General features: G+C 33.7%; 1 protein-coding gene across 1 annotated transcript in view; it reads left to right on the top strand.

The window, feature by feature from the left end:
* LOC110446522 (golgin subfamily A member 4-like) overlaps positions 1-21,239 on the top strand; it is a 24,974-nt gene extending 3,735 nt beyond the window's left edge. Inside the window, exons 2-4 of the mRNA XM_021491715.1 lie at positions 15,636-15,774; positions 16,459-16,568; positions 17,865-21,239. Of these exons, the coding sequence (XP_021347390.1) occupies positions 15,636-15,774; positions 16,459-16,568; positions 17,865-19,259 (1,644 nt within the window). The 3' untranslated portion in view covers positions 19,260-21,239. The remainder of the gene's footprint in view (positions 1-15,635; positions 15,775-16,458; positions 16,569-17,864) is intronic.
* The last annotated feature ends 1,305 nt before the right edge of the window (positions 21,240-22,544 follow it).

Genomic DNA, 22,544 nt, shown 5'->3' with positions numbered 1-22,544 from the left:
GTAACTTACTGACATACGGCCGACGTACAAACAACACATAAATCACACTCGTAACTTACTGACATACGGTCGACGTACAAACAACACATAAATCACACTCGTAACTTACTGACATACGGCCGACGTACAAACAACACATAAATCATATTAGTAACTTACTGACATACGGCCAAACGTACAAACAACACATAAACCTGACTAGTAACTTACTAACATACGGCCGACGTACAAACAACCAATATACCCGACTAGTAACTTACTGACATACGACCGACGTACAAACAACACATAAATCACACTCGTTACTTACTGACATACGGCCGACGTACAAACAACACATAAATCACACTCGTTACTTACTGACATACGGCCGACGTACAAACAACACATAAATCATATTAGTAACTTACTGACATACGGCCAAACGTACAAACAACACATAAACCTGACTAGTAACATTACTGACATAGTCTAACATATAAGCAACACATGAACCCGTATTGTAACATTTGTCACAATAAATAAATAAAACATACACCCCACTAGTGACGTACGTGCCATACGTTCGAACATCCGTCTCAATAATGCATTGGATGATTCGTGTTTTTTTATAAACTACCGACCGTGTTTACCATTTAAATACTTTGTTACCGGGCGTGAATTAAGTAGTGTAATGGTGTGCCCCGGTTTTACGAATTAATTACATTATAACGTATTCATAGAACTTAAGGATAGGTCTGTTATTCATTTTAAAAAGTATGATGTATTGATAACTCTGGCTTTCCTCCGCCACAAAACCTTGCACGTCCTTAAATGACCATAGCTGTTACATGTAATCGGATGTAAAACACAAACAAACCAAACATATTGATATTTAAAAATCAATCGGGCTCGGCGTTGCTATACGTTAGTTTAAATTTGTTATCTTCTGAGACAATCAGATGAAATCTACATACCAGGAAACGTGATATTGACATCAAGATCTTAGCACATCACTGTATATATATATGTGGAAATCTCATTACGGAGTGCAATTGAAGTAAAGAAACATGTATTTGAAATATCAGTAAATTGAAAGCAGAAACCCAAACAAAGTAAACGTGTACTGATCTTAATGGACATTTCGTTAATTTTTCGTTATTTTTTTAAATGGTCTTAATGGACATTTCGTTAATTTTTACTGGTCTTAATGGACATTTCGTTAATTTTTATTGGTATTGATTGAAATATTTACTGGTTTTCATGGACATTTCGTTAATTTTTACTGGTCTTAATGGACATTTCGTTATTTTTTACTGGTTTTCGTGGACATTTCGTTAATTTTTACTGGTCTTCATGGACATTTCGTTAATTTTTACTGGTCTTTATGAATATTTCGTTAATTTTAGACTCATCAGTGTTAAAAAAAAATCAACTCATATTTAAAACTGTTTCAAAACATGTGTGGAAATACCGTAAAATAAAGTGAAAACAATCAAGTTACCAATATTTACAGATATAATATTTCCACGCTTATATTACATGTAAACCGTCCTTTCATAAATTTATACAATTAAGAAAGATAAATAAATAAATTTCTAAAGAAATATTGACGGTCTTCGATATACTATTTTGTTTTAATAAATGGGGTTTTTCCTCATTGCTAGCGATTACCTTGAATGTCATTTAAGCAATGGATGTTTTAGCAAATGTTGTTATAGTCCTATAACACACATTGCTTTTGATGACAAACTTAATAAAGCCCGGTAAGGATTTATGTAAGTTTGTCAGCAATAGAAATGTGTGTTTTAGGACTACAACAATATTTGCTAAAATATCTATTAATTATATTCACATTTTGATAGAGTAGTTATGCTTTATTTAGTTTATTTCGAACAGTCCTTGAACAGCAAATGAAGTGTTGACGACACCAATATTGATGACGTCACAAAAGAACCGTTACAATAGCAGATGTTGTTATAGTCTCACAACAACGCAATGCAATATAATGGAAGGATGCAGAGCAAATATAAATATACAACAAATCTTGAACCTTTCTGATAAGAAAGACTCACTTCCATACAAGATATTATGACTTAATCACAATAGAACATATTTTGTTACATAGCTTCTTTTTATTTTTCAAAATCATCAAATCATTTTGATTGGGTAGGTAGAAAGGATATTTTCACCTTTATCCACGAAAGTTCAGTTAATAAAGTAATATGACAAGTGATGGGTTGTGCACAATTAATTCCATTGAAGGCTTCAAAACACAACAAGTCTACTTGATTAAGTAGGAAGACGTTATATCGCTGCCTTAATCCACTTATGCATAGATAAATCCATCGTTTGACAAGTGATGAAAAATATGTGCCGCAAATTCCGTTTAATAACATTCGACAATACAATGTAGTTTGGCCAAGAAGGCTCCTGGATGTCAAATGATAAGAGAAACATGAAAACTTATGAATCAGACATTGATAAAACTGTTATCTCATAGCGTTCTGTGTCTGTATGAACCTTCCCTCGAGATATTGTAAAAATGTCTGTGTAACCAGGTGTTGTTGTCAAACATGTGCTTGTCCATCGATCCGCGAGTCTTTCACCGTCCAAACGTCCTCAATGGTATGACCGACTGTCCAAATGAATGGATGGGGTCATTCTTACTCAGACGTTTCCTGACGTAAGCAAAAGACACTTGATCTGGTTTTGTAAACTAATGTTCTTGTTTATGATACATTATCAGATAAACTGAATCAAACGTAGAGCTATTATTATTATATTTCTTTTTCTGATAAGGATCCAAGCACCTCTGCCAAAATCTGTAACTACAAATTCGATTTTTTTTACCGGCTTGGTTACACATGTTTTTTTAAAGATCTGAAAAAACCCCATACCGCACAAAACATAATAAAGATTAAATAAACAGAACACTGGGACTCGAACCATGGACTTTAAATTGTTATATCCAAACGGAAGTTACGGGAGGTAACTCTATAGAGGAAAAACCCACAATGCAGTGGGGCAGGAAACCTTAAGATGATTGACACGTCACTTGTACATATGACACAAGGATTTCGATCTAAACTCAGTAGAAACAACGTGTAGGAAAAAAGCATTGGAATATAACAGTGTTTCTATTTTCTATAATAAATAAGATTAATGTTTATAGAGTACTAATCTTGTACAGATTACTTATATGAATACCATCTACTTGTAAATAGTTACACCACATATTAAACACCGTTTCAAGTCATCCCTCAGACCAAATCCTCTGTATTGATGTACATGCACTTTTATTTATAAGTAAGGGGAACTTTATATACTTGACCTCGTGTCCCAGGTATAGTATACATAGCTTTCAAAGTAATCTCATAGCCTCCTCGAGTTAGTAGAGTTTTGATCGGCATAGACCTTTTGTGTGTCCGTGTGAATAACTAGCACTTTATCATTTCTATCTCGATCACCACACAATACCTTTTAACATGCACAGACGCGCACGCTGCACATAATACTCGAAAGAGGGTGATGCAGAATATATAGATAGATAGATAGATAGACATTGGGGGTGCGCTAAATATTTACAAACATCACCACAAAAAAAAGCTGAAACTGTGAACTCACCAACCACCGGGGTTTGTTACAAATGTCTGAAATACACTTATGCTATATATACTGATATGGGTCACAGCCCAGCCCACAGTGTATGTTTATGTGTGATGTGATTCATATTAGTATAGCATATATGTATATTTAAGACATTTGTAACGAACTCCTGTGCTCCAACCAACCAACCACAGGAGCTACTCCAACAATGTTAGAGGGTCGCGGCGAGAAACTTTTAACAGGCGCCGCGCGCGCGTAACACATGGAGGATGTGCACCCCTCCCCCCGGGGCAGAAGAGCGGGGGGGGGGGGGGGGNTTCGAATAATTAGATTTTGATTACATTTACATGCCACGAAGGCATTTACCTTGGCCAAAGTTAAGGGTAAATTAGGGAAAAAAAGTTATCAAATTTAATGTCGAAAAATATTTTATAGAAATACGACAAAGGATTACAAATAAAGACTAAGTTTGTTTTGAACACAAATATGAACTGAAAACTAATTTTGCGAGCTTTCGAAAACGTCGGTTTCCTTTGTCAAGCAAAGAGCACAAATGACAGGTGTCTCGACTCTAAACCGCTGAAAACAACTCCCTAGTCCATAGTTGGCCGAATCAAGTAAAGTCAGCTGTCCAAAACCAAAGAGACATTTCGCCCAATTTAACTCTAATACTGGATGCAGTCAGGGGGACGGGTAACATGTTTAGCCATTCCACCCCTTAGTGGGTGTTAAAATGGCGTCATAAAGATGACTCAGCTTGTGGCCCGCTCGTCTCTGTTCATCCCTTTCTCTCCTAGCCCAGATGGATTCTTTGATTTTTCATGACTTTCCAGGTGTCCTAGCTCCCTTTCAAGCACTTAAAATGTATTCCGAATAACAAAGGATTACCTTTTTTAACAAATCGAAGGTAGTATATGGGCAAAAAGCTATGCAAAGAAATCTTCTACTGCACAATTTCGTCCGTTTGGGACTCATCAATGGCAATTTTGATCGACAAAATAATACTCCATTAGTAGAAATACAAAACCATGTTAACATTACAAAGGACTATATATAATTAGGGCCTTTATTGGCCCCCAAATATATCAAAATTACCCATCTTCAATAGAACATTCAAATGACTGTTTCTTTAATTTTGAAACCTTCCCCTGTTCTATTATGAAAACATTAATTTGTGTTTTCATTTATTGCTGCCATGGTAACCATTTAATATTTGCATAAAGTAATGAAATTTGAATATTCAGTTAATTTTGCTAGGTTTTCGCCTAGTTTTCTTCTTAGCGTCCATAGAGGGCACTCTTGAACACACTTTTTATTTCTCCTAAAGATGTTTTACAGGTGCTTACACATTATCCTTAGATATTAAGTTTGTTCAAGCATGCGCTCTATAATTTCCAGGAGAAAAAAAATATGCAAAATATGCCAATATTCACTGAATGTTCAAATTTGTCTAATTTATGGAAACTTGAACTTGTTACCATGGCAGCAATAATAAGAAATACAAATAAATATTTTCATGGTAGTATTTGGGAAGTATTCAAAATTAAAGAAACAGTCGTTTAAATTTTGATGCATTTGGGGGCCAGATCATGCCCAAACCATACATAGTCCTTTACAACTTTTGATTACAACATATGATTTATACCTAAATGAGTATTTAATGTGAATCATGCTATAATAAATTCCAGTTACAAGGTTACGGCCAACCTCGGGGACTGATAGTCCACCAGCACAGTCAACTACCTAGTGACGTTCAATAACCACTTAGTAGTTATGCCATATCTGAGAAATGAAATGAGTAACGATTATTTATTTGGTCAGTATGGTGATACTTGACTGATAAGATCAGAAGGTTTAGTCCTAGAAGGACGAAACAGCTGTATGATGCAATGTGATTCATTTTTGAAACACCGTATCTATATACAATTTTAAGGTGTAAATACTTGTGTGTGTATGTTACGTCCATCGTTGTACTATATTAATGCAGGCAATCAATTGCAATCAATTTCAATCAATTTTACAGATGAACAAATAAAACGAAGTAAGTTCATAGAACGCGTATCACTTAATCCAAGATATATATTTATAATTCAGATAGTTAATGCCATCACTATTGTACTGGGAGCAATATGTACAAGTAAATCAAATTTTAGTAAATTCAATATGCATCTCTGAAATTGATTGAGAACGAGTATTTTTATGGACCGAAATGAACAGCTTTTTAATAGTTATCTAATAGCATCATTCAATGACATCATTAAACACAGTTAATACACGATATGAAGCTATTTTAAATTATCAGTAGACGTACTAAAAGACAATTTCGTTTTGAAAGCTTAATGTCAAGTTTAAACGGTGTAATAAAAAATGGTCTTTATGGTGATATTCGTTGTAGATTATAAACAAGTTTCAACAAGAAAAAATAATAATTTGAAAAACGTCGAATGCGTAACGGGGAATCTTGAATTGAGCCAATTATCATGAGAACGCTCAAACGATTATATATATAATATAACGAGACTTTCGTCAACTCAACCTCAGAGATACGAAATAAACATCTGTAAATAAGTCCGGGATTTAAAGGTCGTAAATAGACCACTTTGATTTACAATATCACAAGGAACAAACAAGCATAAACCAAATTGTTATTTCGAAGGTCATAAAATGTGTGGGCCTTCTTAATACTGCTACGTCAGATGCATGTTAGTTTTATTTTTGTGAATTGTTTAGCGATTTTTTAACATTTATTTTCTCCTAAGGCAGATCCTTGGTTTTAATTGAAAAAATAAAATTGAAGCATTGAATGATCTACAGTGATATTGACTTAGTAATGATTTCGTGACTCATGGAAGAGATGCATAGGCTAATATGCGGAATTGAAGCAGGCTGATCAAGCTTATGGTCTTGACTTTAATTGTGTTTTAGATATACGATGTCTCTTTCGTAAACATATTCAACCTGAATTATTTTAAATAACGGGACAGATGTGTCATTGTTGAGAGTATAATAGCCTACTATAGCGTCAACGCACACTCAGATAAAATTGGAACTTTAAAAACGAGACGAAACGACAGAGCAGGAACTGGGGAGACAAAAGTAAATAAATAGACTATCTAAAGTTATAAAAAAACAATACGTGAAAAACGTAAAACCCACACGCACCAATATCAAAAATGGAAACGGAGAAAGAGCTGTTCTGGAAGTTGAGTGTTTCCTGCGTCAAGATAGAAAATATAACCTCATAGTCAACACAAAAGGACAAAACCGGAATTATAAGCCAGTATAAGAAGACAACAACAGGAAGTGAAAAAATACGAAAACAAAAAAAACAAAAGACGTCATGGCCCCCAACAAAATCCGGAGGCGACGCTTACAGTCGTGTTTTGGACTGACAAATCAATGGCTAAAGCTTGACTACGTCAGACTACAACTATTTATAACACCACACCTTATAGATTTACACTGCAGGTAATGTGGTCAAGATTTGTCGATGAAATAACAAGAGCCTTCGTCTTTAGAGCAATGACCTGTATTATGGTTACTGCCTAATGTAGCGAATGAGCTTACGGATTTAATAAGATATTTCTTTCAACACAGAACAACGCCATTGATTTGCATTCTATAATGCATTAAAGATCGTAGTGTATTTGGCTACAATTAAAGTTAAATAATACAATTTTTAGTATAAGGAACATCCAATCATCACATATTTGAAACATACTTATATATTTTCAAAAACAAAACAAAACTATGTTATTGCAATTATTATAGCGTTACAGTTATAATGCTGAAGCAGTAAATCTTCTCTGCTGTCTTCATCACAAAAGAAACTCTTTCATCCATAATAATGAAACCCACAACATATTAATATTTGATCAAAAGAAAATTATTAAAATACGTGTATTTTAGATGAGTAATTTAACTATTTTATATTGTTGTGAATCACATGCAATGTGCATTAAATACTGTCAGTTCAAGTTTTCTTTCTCCTTATGCATTGATTAAACAGGTAAGGTGTTCTATGTTGTTAACGTGTGGAACATTTTCATTTGTTAAATTACTGGTCACAACCTTGATATGATCTTTAACAGCACAGCAAACTTAACGTCATAATTCTTCGCGACGTCATACAAGTGACGGATTTCCCCGGTCGGAAAACGGAGTTCTTAGTATGTAGGTTTTAGGATACAATATGGATATTATGACTGATTATAGGAGAAATACTCCCACTAGTGATTGGTTGTCCTGTTTAGTGTTTTAGTGACGTAGCAATAATTGTTGTTCTGTCATCACTTGTAGTGTAAACACTTATGTAGCACGAACGATGACACTGAATATAGATATATAAAGTATCACAATTCTCTTTTTACATCAATAGATTATCTATCAATTTACATATCCCTTCGGGAAAAATCGAAGTGAAAATTGCAAGAGTTACATTATTGTCAAAAGATGCACTTAAAGACTTGTACCAGCCTATGGCTAAACCTCACAATAAGACGGAAGCGTTTGGACATGTCGTGAAAATAGAGACAGTTTAACGACACGGTAAACACTATACCAGTGTCATGTCCATTTTATATTTCATTGTCGATTTTTTTCAAAGTCAGGTTAGCTTGATGTAATTTAACAAAAAAACCATTTCAAATTGATACCAAAAAAAATTGGGGGAAAACATCCACTGATTTTCCATTTAAATCTGGTATCTAATTTGAATACTTGTAACGGACATTAAATATATCAATATTATTTGAACTAGAAACAACAATAGAATTTAAAACAAAACAAGCGTTAAGGTGACAATACATGGTAGGTGAATAGTTGTTAAAGATTATGCTTATCAAGTCGTTGACGGTCGGAGAGGTGGGTCGTGCGCTTTTAGATCTGCCAATGTTACGATAGTGAGAGGTAATACAAACTCGTAAATCTAAATAATTGAGTTGGTATAAACAGGAAGGAGTATCGATTAAAGGGATCTGTTTAAGTAGGTATATGATACGATTGTGTATTGGCAATGATGCGAACTCATAAATTTAAATTATCGATTCACTTAAGAGTCTATATAAGTTAAGAATTATATCTAAAATGCTTACCTTATCAATCAGGCATGCATTAATAAAGGAATTTAAAAATAGCAGTTTAACGTTTGACGTATTTTTTCATGTATAGTGTATATAATGCTCGATTTTATTTATTTATTTGGGTTATCGATGGCAACTGTTGCGATGTCCAAAAGAAGAAAACAGCTAAGTTAACAAGACATTGATATTATAAAAACAAATATTTCCTTTTAATGTGTTAAAAACGTCTACATGTGAAGCTTTAATGACAAAACAAATCTAATCAAGAAAACGCTGGGATAAATTCGGATCAATCATATGTTATTGTTGATGTGAAATTCATTATAACTATGTAGATATTGATCGTTATTTGTTGCTCATTTCCAGTTCCATAAACCATTTATCACTACATGTACCTGTTATCTTAATAAAAACAAAACTAGAGTGTCAATATTTGTTATTGAAAATGCCTTGCTGGTAACAATTGGACGAAAACCGTGCATCGGGTTATCAAGTCGATTCCATTCAATGTATGTATAGCATTTCCATACGCGTTGATATTAAACAAACATTTCTTAATGGCCAGACATAGATTTTGTACTCAATGATAATTTAACGCCCTTTTTTTATTTGTCGCACATGACATATTCTCTATTATGACCATGGTGCTAATTTTACCCCTCATGTGAAATACAAACAACACGAAACAAAGACAGCCGTCAAGGTGATTTTATTTTCACTGTCTGGAGAGCTAATGGCCATTTGAGATAGATAAACAGCAAGCGTTTAAATCAATGACCTATGATCATCGACACATTATGTTGCTTGTTCAAACGTTACTATTTGGATCACCATAGCCTTAGGTTACTTAAATAGAGACCCGGCAGTACTGTGTTGGCTTTATCAAAATCCATTTACATTATAGTTGTAGCAATGTAAAATTAAAACGATAAAACTGCTTTGAATCGTCTGGTTACTCTTGTCGATGTCCTTATTGCATTTGGAGCAGTTCTATTTCCTTGTGCATAATTATATATTTACATTTGCTCTGCATCCTTCCATTGTAATGCATTGCGAAGGCAAATGTTGTTATGGGACTATAACAACATTTGTTATTGTAACGTCATCAATCTCTATTGTGACGTCATCAATTTTATTGTTGTCAACACTTGATTTGCGGTTCAAAAACTGTTCGTAATAACTAAATAAAGCGTAACAATTCTATCAAACTGTAATATGAAATATGAGTATTCTTAATAAAACCCGGTAGGCCTTTATGTAATTTTATCAGCAATAGAAATGTGTGGTATAGGACTATAACAACATTTGCTAAAATATTCATTGCTTAATTTGATAAAGCACAAGACGGTCACTCTTTTGGAACACATCGTCTTACTCTTAAACGACATTTTTAAAGATTTTCGCGTGATATTTACTTTCATATTCTGCCCTGGTTTCATCTATTTTGAGTAAGCTGTCACTGTTGGTTATGTAATAAACAAAAATCGGGTAAAGTGGCTTATTTAGAAGAGTCTAAGTGCAACGTGGTCGATTTTGTTTTATTTAAAGACAACACATTGTCGGTATATATGTAAAAATGTTTATATCAAGTAATGATAATAATTACTTAGATGGAGTTCTGGTATCACAAGTTTGCTAGATTGAATCAGTTAAGGATCGCAGTCCAATGGCAGACAAGAAAAAAAAAAGTTTTACTTCAGTCTTTCCTACATAAAGTTATCTCCCCTTTACCTTTTTTTGCTGGATATGTCTGTAGCGCGACTGAGCCAGGGTTCTATCGGTTGCCAATTTGTTCAGTCATTCAGAGTGACCTTGCTATGATTCCAAGGTCTGGGTTCAAATCCTAGGCTGGCCCTTTAACTGCAGTTTTAGACCCCAAATACTGTTATTGATTTGTTTTCATTTACTTCACTTTTATATGTTTGCATCGAACATCCGCAAGGTTGCGTTTTTTTCCTTTCAGAAATGATTTAGCAAAGCTAACCTCATGCCAGAGAAAACATTTCCGATTCAAAGAAATAATTTTAGCAGTGGTACGGGGAATCTTAAGACATGTTTACTATGTATTTATTGTTTAAAATAATACGAATAAGAACTAATTAACTTATTTAGCTAAGTAACTAACTTATTTTCATAAATGGTAAATACAATTATAAAGCTTGTGTGCTACCTTCAATATTTTATTTATAGTTTGTATTAGAGTTATTTTCCTTATTCATGTTTTATTTACATTATTATACTTTTGCATTAACTATTGTGTATCTTTTAAATCATGCTTTATACGTCATTAACAAATATTTGAAATCTATAATCATTTAGATATTCATTCTTATATTTTTTGCTTTCATTACTGTATATCGCAGCCGAGGGCTTGCGCTGAAATATCAACACCTATTGTCATATGATTTATATAAGTACATTGTTATTTGTTTTAAAACCTGTTTAAAGTTTCATTCGATGGCATAGAAAACAATATAAAATCAACATGTTTTTTTTTAAAATATAGAAATGATTTATCTGTAACATGTTAAGCGACAACAGAGTAACGGTTGATGTGGGAGTAGGTATGGTCCGTAAGGTTTGAAGCTGGGATCAATAACCGATCATGTTAAGGTTATAGAAGGTTTTGTATCAGCCGGCGTTTGTTCTCTGATGTGTAATAACATATCTGAGCCTATTTCAATTATGATATTTCTTTTGAAATGGAAAATAGCCTATGGTGGAACTCGAAAGCAATTAGTTGGGTAAAGGAGTATAGGTAACTACACCTTCACACTTTCACTTGTACATATACAAAGACGTAATCTGTGAAGCTAATTTGAGGATTCCCTTACCACTGCCAAAAACTGTAATTATGCATTGGAAACTGCTTTTCCGGAACTGTAGCTTTGATAAATAATTTCAAAACAGATGATTATACCTTGTGGGACTTTTATGAAAATCAAATAATAAAGATGAAAGAAACATAATGTAATCGACAACAATGTTTTGAGAGTACTACAAATCAGCAGGACTAGACCGAGATTCGAACCCTAGACCTTAAATCGTTATACTGTCGCTCTAACCGACTGAGCTACCTAGGCAATGACAGTTTCCTGGCCCATTTGTGCTGCAGTTATAAAAACAAAACTAAGGGAAGGCTACTGTATATACGTAAAATACCAGCACAGTTAGGCATGGATCACGAAAACAATTTTATTAGTTATATAGGACTTACATACATGAAAATGAAAACATAATTTTATTTCAAACAATTTCGGATCAAAAATTAAATACTCACCAGAGATACGAAGTAAGAAAGCTACATTAAAAACTTTAGCAATTTCATGATTTCGTACTTAAGTACTACTTTAATACTAGCAGGAAAACGTTGGAATCATGAATTACCTAATCTAAATCTAAATATCTACTCTTGAGCATGACGATTATCATATGAGGAAAGAGTTGCTAAGTTGTCAAAAGCAATGCTGTTTGAAATAAAGTTACATTAGCGAAAAATGATAGAACTGATTACATTTAAATGAAATCACTTGGAAAAGGTGTTGTGTTGTAGTGGGGGTGGGGGTGGGGGTGGGGGATAATACGTATGATTAGGAACAAAGTTACAAGTTGCAACAGTCTAAATAGACAGAAGGTCTTTGTATGCCGTTTGTTGGTTTGACAAAGAATAATATATTTTGCGTCATTTTTGTATACAGACTATAGACATTTTGTTATTCTACAGATTTCAGAATTTTTTGTATTATATATGTAATAAGTTTAAGCTAGTGTCTTTATAGACGGGTGTTATGTATAGTCTGATTGTCTATAAGAATGGTTTCATTGAAGTCTGAAGGGATAAAAAGTAGATACGTAAAAAAAATCAATTTTACATTAAGCACAAAGCTGAACAACATACCAAACACATCTTTAGCAATATGCTAAACAACATACCAAACACATCTTTATTCTGTTACAGCAAAGGATATTTCTGGATACCATATTCTTAAAATACGACTTGAATATATCTCCTGTAAAGGCCTGTTTGACCTACTTGATACGGTCTGAATGACCATGGTACGCTGACATGTATTATTACGACTGACCAAGGAGTGTGTTGATTGACTGACCGGGTTATATGTTAATTCCATTTGTAAATATCACACCTCGACAACAACGAGTTCGATAATATTGACATCTGACCATTTGATAAATTTAATTGTCAGAGTTAAGATATGAGTGCTAATATACCGAACACTTGAAAGTCTGCAGGATAAGGGGTAGATTATAAACTGCCAATTCTGTTTGCATTCCTGTTTTTTTTCAGATATTCATTGATGTTATTCCAAATTTGTCGCATATAAAAATGTACAAACGTCTATAAGGCAATTCAGCTGAAAATAAACTGATAACGTTTCGTGTGATGCAAATAGAGAAATTCCAACCATCAGGATACGATTTTCTAATTTTAGCACTGGACAAAGCCTCGTTCTGAATATCACAATGTTCACCTCGGAGTTTAGATTTATCTGTAACAAAGGAGGAATATATTCTATCAATATTTGACAGCCAAACTAATACTACTTTTTACAAAAGCTTCAGATAATATACATTATATAAGTTAATCCACATTCAGACATACCGGGATTATTGAAGTCATTGATATTTCCCAAGAATAATTCCCGAGAATATTAGGGGCGAATTTGAAATATCCAGACATTTAAAAGGAAGAACATTTTAACTATTATTTGTTCCTTTTGCAAATTCATATCATCATAAATAAATGATTTTTAGAATAACCACGAAAAAAAATATTACGAACTCATAATTTTATTTAAGCAATTAAATTAGTAAGTCTCCGGAGAAAATAAATGGACAAAATGGTTCTGTATAAAATCGCGTTTTAAATCTTTTTAAATAAAGACTATGGCCTCGCCGCCTATGAGTAAAACTGACCTTTTATATTACATAATGGGTCAGTAGCGATTTATTTTACAGAAATCTTGCATCAAGGAAACCTGGTTAGAGAAAAGCTAATATGACCCTCTCCCACTTTACTGCCTCCTATGAGTCCAAGGAGTCACCAAATAAGGCTAAGAACAAAGAACTAAAAGCAATTAAGTCAGAGGTGCGGTTATGTTTACTGTCCGGCCATCAGTAAAATAAAGTAAAATGAGGTGTATTAAAGTTAATTAAAATGCTACAGTATATGATATGCTGAATATTCAATTGTCTATTTTGCATACATTAAGCTGGTTAGTGTTCTATCATATATTTTGAAGAAGTATAGTGTGCTAAACAATAAGTATTCTAAAGGAAACGAGTCATGTTGTATGTTCTAAAGGAGACGAATCATGTTGTATATTTTAAAGGAAACGAGTCATGTTGTATATTCTAAAGGAAACGAGTCATATTGTATATTCTAAAGGAAACGAGTCACGTTGTATTTTCTAAAGGAAACGAGTCATGTTGTATATTCTAAAAACATGGTGTTAATATACGTGTAAGATAACAATATGATTTTACAAGTTTATGATACCAATTTTATTTATGCATAGAATCGAGACGGCGTAATCTTCAGCACACTATGATATTTAACATTGAATCGAGACGGCGTAATTTTCGGCTCACAGGATTATGTTTACAATATTAGTTTACATGGAATCGAGACGGCATAATTTTTGCCACACAAGTTTGAGATACCAATGCTATTTTACATGGAATCGAGAAGGCGTTATTTTCACCACGCAAGTATAAAATAATAGTAATTTTCACCACACAAGTATAAAATGACAGTGTCTTTTTTATATAGAATCGAGACGGCGCAATTGTCACATGACAATCTTATTTTACATGGAACCGAGACGGCATGATTTTTAACCACAATTGTTCCTATGATTTAATAAACACATAAACCCGCTTACTTTGACAGGACTTAAAATAACCACTTATGACTAGCACTGTTCGTTCTGACACCAATATCTGAACTATACGCCAAAGATTAAGTGGGCTTACATACCGTTAAGTAGGGTTAAGAAACAAAAGAAAATAAATCCCCTTTAAAATCCATATATATATCATAATTTTACTTAATGTACTCTGAAAGTATTTGATATCTTACATATTGTAACCGAGGTCACTTTTTTCAAGTGCCTGAGGTAGTGGTCGAACCTTGGACTACAGATGACTTGTCAAGAACTGTTCCGATTGAGCTAATAGGGAATTCCCTCTAGCCCAATGCAGTGAAAGGCTACTATATAGGTCCTCACTGTAACAACCTAGTATTATAAAGCATTTCTTTTTTCCATGCATTGCGCTACTTTGCATGGGGAAAGTCAAATATTCGGTTAACATATTTCGACACATTGAAATAATTGATAAATGATAGGAATGATATTGGTCCTTTCGCAAACTAAAAGAAAGTCCTAAAGATAAGCACAAATAGCGCCATTTACAGGTCTTATAAATGCAGCATTATACTCACCTTGTCTTGTTGCACATTGTGAGGAAAGGCAAACCGTCGGCATCCCATTTCATGTACTTATTAGGCGACTGATGCTGGGCCCTTAATGCGTCGAGGATTTTCATATGTGCATACTGTCATAGGGACAATGGAGGAACCGCAATCGATCGGCTGATCCTTTTGCAAAACATCTGGGTCACTTCTTTTTTCCTACTTAATTTTATCTAGGCAGTGTGTGTCCTCAGACAACCGTCTTCATATATTATCTTATTAGCTATTGCGATAACGTGAAACACATAACAAAATGAAGAAAATACTCTTAGCGATTTTCGTGTCGTCACAATATGTTTTCAATTGAAAACGTACTATACTCTTATGCAAAACATATCGTACAGTTGACATTGTCTAGAAAGAAATCTAGATTTTCGGTTGGTATCAAGACTTTTTACTATTCCTGATGTTTTGAACGATTATTAAACGTAGGACTTTACAAGACAATCCAATGTTTCATTGTATTTTTACAGGCGCAAAAAGACAGAGATGCCAAAATTTCAAGAGTATTGGAGGTACTTCCTGTCCGTGGTGCGCATGCGTACGAACATTTCTGTGATATCTTACAACTTACCGGGCACGAGTTCCTGGCAGACTTTCTGCGTGAAGAAGGTGCGTTCCATCACAACACTTAATTATTCACATGCAGTATTCTAAGTGTTTTTCTTAACCCAAACCCCACCCCTACGGGTTTTCAATATATACTCGTGAAAATACATGAAATTAACAAGCATGGAAAATCGGCGTTAATGTGGCCCCAGGAATCGAGATACTCTAGTGAAAATATAAAAAAGTTGAAACTTGGGGGTACATATGGCACAAGAATTTGATATATCCACGAAAAAAATAGAACTGACTTAAAATCTTAAGGTTAACTTAAGATGAGCATTTCAGATTTAAATTTTGTAAAAAATAAAAGAAGATGGCAAAAAAAGTATCCAATCATTTCAAAGATCAAAGATACCCTGGCCAAGTTCAAGAGGGACATAAAAACTCACCTCTTCACGTCTGTATTTTAGAATCTTTGCAAAGACGTCATGTAAATACCACCCTTTTATTTGTTCAATGATGTGCACATTGCTTGTTAATTGTATGAAAGTGATTGCAAGCCTTTGTTGTTTGTTTTCACAATTATAACCATTACTATTATCCATATGTTGTAAAGCGCCTTAGAGTAATTTTACAAATTATATAGGGCGCTATATAAATGCTGTATATTATTATTATTATTATTATCATAATAGCTATTTTTCATTTGTTGCAAAAAAAATGACATACGCTTATTTTTCATTACAGATATCATCAGTGAAAAATACAACTCTAAGGAACTATACAAAAAGATGAAGTTCCTGGAAAGGTTAAAAGAACACGAAAAGCAGGAATTGGAGGATTACTTTTTGGAAAAAGTAGGTATTCGTACACACCCATGTATATCAGTTCCGAGTGAAGAAAATGCTTTTTGAACGATCATGCTGTAAAACTCTGGCCTTATGTTATACCTAGCGACCCTGCAAACTATTTCAAGATATTAGCTCCAAAATCAGTTCATCAATTTAGTTTGAGATGAAGTAGCAATTACATTAACAAGTATCTGTTTTAATTTTAATGGTATCCACTGGTTCGCTAACGTGCTTATACAAATTAATTTGCGTCCAAACTTAAGTCTTTCCATTAATCAATTATGACGTGATTAATAATGACGGACACGAGATAAGGACAGAGTCATGATTTTTCGAAAAAATAAATGTTTGGATATTTTCTAACTTTAATTTATCCTATAACATATTTTTTTTGTTATTGAATCAACTTCATTTGTATTAGCTGCGGGTTTTTTCTCTCTATTTTTTCAGTATATTCTGAATGAATAATAATATTAAAAACTTGCAATCTCTATCAAAGAGAAATTTAAGTTTGTAAACGTTTTACTTTTCTTGGATTAATTCAGCTCAATTTATCAAAGGAAACCGTTAACAGTTATATTTTTAATGAAAGTACTATGACGAAATTTAAAAAAAAATCGGAAACGTAAACTAGGTATTTTTAGTTTTTTCTCATTAATGACGGAAACTTTAACCCAATATAAACATTTAGATCGACAGGAGCTACTATGTTCAACTTGGACATTTTATTTGCGTTCCTTTTGGATAAACAAATTTGTGTAGCGTTGGATTTGCGGTTTTGAGATTTCTAGGAATTTTAAAGTTACTCGCAGAGCGATGTATTCCGTCTTATTTCATGAGCGAACTAACCTTACCGCAAAGATCACGAAAAAAACGTGAAAATAATGTATATTTTAATAATTTAATCATCTTTTTTCGTAGTCAAAGTAGCTCTACATGGAACTGTTATTTGAGCGTTAAACCTTTGAGTAAAAATGAAAAATGTTGACGCCATAACGTTAATTGAATAATGTTAAATTCAAAACATTGATAGCTGAGTTAAACAGGCACGATTGCATGTTTGAAATAAATTATATTTGGGTCACATTTATTATGATAACATTTAGGACAAAATCTATATAATAGAATCTCAAAGTCTTGATCACAGTTTAGTAACATATACATATCCAAATCGAAACCGCAGTTATTTCAAACCATGTGTTACCCAAAGTGAAGCAAGGCTGTTTTTTATACTTGTAGGCGTATTGTCTATCTTATTTAACATGCAATATGTATTAAACTGTTTGTTTTATCAATCTTCAGTTCCGAGGCGACTCCTTACGAATGGTCTGGAAGCATGATTTCCGAGAGAAAGCCAAAGCGCTTGACGCCAAGCGCGACCAACTCGATCAGCATTTCACGTATGAGATCGCACAAAAGAAAACAAAAGAAGTTGCGAACGTTTTGGAACATGAATTAAAAGATGAAAAGGAAAATGCCGCAGTTCTGAGATCTCAAATCAACGTCATGAAACAAGAGCTTAAGGAACTGGAAACAAAGAGGATGTCTGATTTAGGTAAACAGCTGAAATATACCGAGGTCAATGAGTCCGTTTTACAGCGTACGAGTAAACGACTGGAGTTAACCGAGAGAACACTGAGGGGTGTAAACAATAAAATTACCAAACTCGTATCAAAAAGACAGTATCCCCATAATGAAAAGGAAGAAATGGAAAAACAGTCGTACGAGTTCGCGTTCATGGAAGAAGATATGGATATAGTGATGGAATCCTATCAGGACTTATTGTTGATTCGTAGAAAGTATCATGAACTTCTAGAGGAGAAGGATTACGTGTTAGCACACATGGGGCATACAGATGCCGAAAGAAAACCTACACTAAGAGAAGCATATCGGGATTTCGTCGCAACAAATGACTCCAATATGCAAGAACTGGAAAGCAAAATGACAGGCTTTCAACGTCTTGTAGAGGAACAGAAAGACAAAATGGTGGACATGAATAAAGAAAAAGTGGAAACTAACAACAAATTCCAACTAGGCACCAGTGTTTGGCAAGCAGCCATCATGAATGTCATGAGGAATCAGCTTCAGGACGTGAAAAAGGAATGCCGGGTTAAGGATACCAGACTCCAGATGTACGAAAACGAGATGGCCAAGATGAAAGGAAAAATTGGAGATCTTGAAAAGGAGAGAGAGCTGAAAATGAAAACTATGTCAATTGCTGGGGAATCAAAGACAAGACTGACTGTCGAATTCAACGGAGGTAATACCAGGTCTCCGAGGTCTACTAGTTCCATGTCTAGTACTGCCGGAATAGAAGATCTGGAACTAACTGAGGAAAGACGTCGACACGTGACGCCATCAGTTGGTCACAACGGGAAGCAGCACAGAGAACCAATGCTACCTCCTCTCAAACCGCAGATCTTCCATTCGGCAGACGCAGGTTTACCCCGCAGCTATACCCCTAGAAAGAACAGTTTCAAACCGAAACCTCTTGGTGCATGGAACAAGGGAAATAATGAGTACAGTATGGTAGCCCCTCAGCCTGTTGGTCTTACAACCGCACCTGTCAAGTTTGGAAGTAAAAATCAGCAGTACGGACAATTGCCCATGGGATTCGGCGATCTGAAAAATATGTCAAATCAAGGTAAATCGAAATTCGAAAAATCTTTAGGACCATCCTCGAAAATAAGATTTTAGAAAGATCAAGTAATTTCAGTTCTGAATGCAGTAGGGACACGGCAGACCATGGAGACAACCGTCATTTAATCGATGTTTATAGTTCTTTAAGTTTATGAAATGTCTGCTATTTGAATTCGGTAATGTTACATGTAACAGCTAGGATGAAATCTTTACCGGATTGACTATTTTGGTGAATCATTTGAATTCAACCAATTACATTTTTTGATAGGTTCGCCATCCCATGTTAGATTTACATGAACCCTTAGAATGGGTTCATGTTTTGATCTCTTATGAGTAGAATTGATCTTTATATAAGAAAGCTGGAAGTGCCTAACAGATATTTAAATCAATTCACTATCACTATTCACTGGCATATTGTATCAGTTTTATTTGTGAATACTTCAACTCAAGATCAAGAGGGTACTATTTCAAAATCGATGGAAATTAGATTCATGTTTAGGAATTATTCTTCGAATGAATTAAAGTGAAAAGAAATCTGGCAGAAATGAAGATATATACAGTGCTTTATGTGTTCAAACGGTGATATTGACCATGATGCACATCAAAGAATCCCGCGTTTATCATTGAAATGCACAATGCTTTGCTAAATAAAAATCACAATAAAGCAATCACGGCACTGTTCGCTATTTAAAACATAGTACATGTAGTTTAATGTTATTAAAAAAACGTAACAAATCGTTCTGCAAAGTACAATGTTTCAAACAGATGTTATTTCCTTCAAAATGAAAGCATCATAATGTAAACATTTAAATGACAATTGCAAAAACGTACACAGGAAAAATATACTGGTAGATGGTTTGTTGTGTAAATACAGTAATCTTCGTAAATGTCTCGCTGTAACCAATATGTACGCTATGGTATCTTGAGTTTTGGAGTATCGAGGGTACGATGAACTTTGAATCCATGTGATATCTTTTTCGAATATGCAAACCTTATTATGTCGAACAAATTATGAAATATCCCATATATCCTAGCAAAAATATATAGAAATAAGTTGCCATGGGATCAAAGTTACCTCCCGATAATTAGACTTTCTATATAACCTAGTTTATATTACAATGAAATCGGTGTTTCTTAGGGTCATGTGGGGAAATTGAGGAATCGGAATAGATATTTTTAGGGATTAATTTGTAGGTAATCGACCTTCAAATTCCGTAAGACTGACCACCAGTCAGCTTTAAAAATCTTAATAACGGAGTTTGATGAACTTTTAGCTAATAAGATTAAAATGACACTAATCTCATATCACTGTTTGTGCCAATCTTTGAGCGAGTGTGTCTGTGTGGATGTTCAATGTGTACCAGTGTGTATTAATGAAAAATTAATCATTAATGGTCTGGAATTCAATAATTGAACGATTTGGTATCTGAATTATTTTCACTTACTTTTTAAAAAGCAGCTTAATTTAAAAAGAAAAGATAATAAGAACATTGTAGTTCGAAATCAATCCGAAAATGACGTCATTCCTTCATAAACTTATCATTCCTAATAGAGATTTATACGCATAATGGGTTAGATAGGCAAAATAAGAAAAAAACTTATTTAAAAACTTAAAAAGTTATTGCAGAAATACAAACAAAGTAAACGTTTACTGCATTAACTCATTCACCCCTGATATTTCATAATGAATTAGTCCAACTTTTGCATTGGGAGAGTTCAACTGTGTCTTCAGGGGGTAAATGAGGTAAGGACTTAAAATCAATATCTTATGTGTTCTGAAACATGTCGAAATAGAGCAAAAGGAAATGATGGTAACAATTGTAAATGTTTTAATTTTTACGGAGGAAGTTTTAATTATGAGGATAACCCCAAATCGTTCTTTTATTTTGCGCCTTCCTTCAGCATTATTACAAACAATCTCAATTCAACAATATTTTCCAATACTGTGACAAATCTCATTTGAAAAATCATTTTCAACCAGTATTGCATTCATTTTTGTTGTGTTGAATTGAAACCCTTGAAAATTTGAAAAAAAAAGTTTTTTTATTAAATAATCTAATACATGTACAGTTCATGTTCTCTCAGCGTATTGACTCTATTATTTAGATATGTGCCTTTTCGTATCAACATTTCTTGATATTGGTGTTCCGACATGTCCGAAGATTATTTGTAAAAATTATTACAATCAATTACTTATTTACTTATACGTAGACCTTGTACCTCATTTATCTTCATGTGTGATTAATTCTCTACTTGTACTTGATAAGTATTACATTGTTATGCAATGACGATTTTTTATTCACAATACTTAATATGTTAATGAGTATATGACATGTGCTGTACACAGCTCTGTTTTATCGGATTGTAATTTTCGCCATTGATAGGGAATTCACAAATTTTGTGTTCTGTTGAGAATGGTTAATTTCTAACGTATTTTATTGACAGTGTTATATTTTCTTAACTTTTCCTGTTTACATCTCTTCAACACATTACAAGCGCAAAAATAACTCTGCCGCCAAAACAGCGCTGTGTGCAGTATTGTAAATAGATGAATTCGTGATTGTTATGTTATATAGCTATCTGTGATAAAAGTACTTGAACAATTAGTAGTTGTGGTTACGTTTGAGGACATGTTATAATGTACATTTGAATACCACAATTAAATTGTTGCTGTGTGGAAACATTTTCTTTGTATTTCAATACTATGTGAAAGTGTTATGAATCTCTTGAATAAAATGATTAAAGTATATTTTTTCTTCAGTATGTTTTGGCCTCTGGACAAGAACAGACAAAACGTCAGCGAATAATGATACAATCTTTTGGTATCGCTCATGCTCGGAAACAAACTGGAACACATCATCACAGAAACAACATAAAAACATATATATATCAAAACAAAATGGAGGCCACCTCAAAGAATCACTTTAACACCTATTTCTTAATTTGTGATTAATCTTCTTTTTTTTTATTTGAACTTAATGATATATTCACTATAACAACTTTACAAATAACACTGTCCTATTGTTTTCGTCGTCATTTTTATGACGTTACAACGGTAGCGTTTTATACCCCTGTGTATGCCTTAATAATTAAATCAATAAGCCAACACGGTTAAGTCAAAGATATTAATATTAATACAAATTAGTACAATATATATAAGCTCAATTCTTTTCGTAGCCGGTTTACTTTATATCATCCTCAATACTCCAGGGGCTACGCTCCCTTTCGCTCTCTGCACCCCTGATTTATGTCATAGCAAAATTGAAAACACGAAGCTAGCTGTTTAGTTCGTCTTAGGTAAAAAGAACTGACCAATCGCCAGGCTGATTCCTGTCTTTTGAA

This window comes from Mizuhopecten yessoensis, unplaced genomic scaffold (assembly GCF_002113885.1).
Source record: "Mizuhopecten yessoensis strain PY_sf001 unplaced genomic scaffold, ASM211388v2 scaffold2751, whole genome shotgun sequence".
Lineage (NCBI taxonomy): Eukaryota > Metazoa > Mollusca > Bivalvia > Pectinida > Pectinidae > Mizuhopecten > Mizuhopecten yessoensis.
This window is presented reverse-complemented; position numbering and strand designations above follow the sequence as displayed.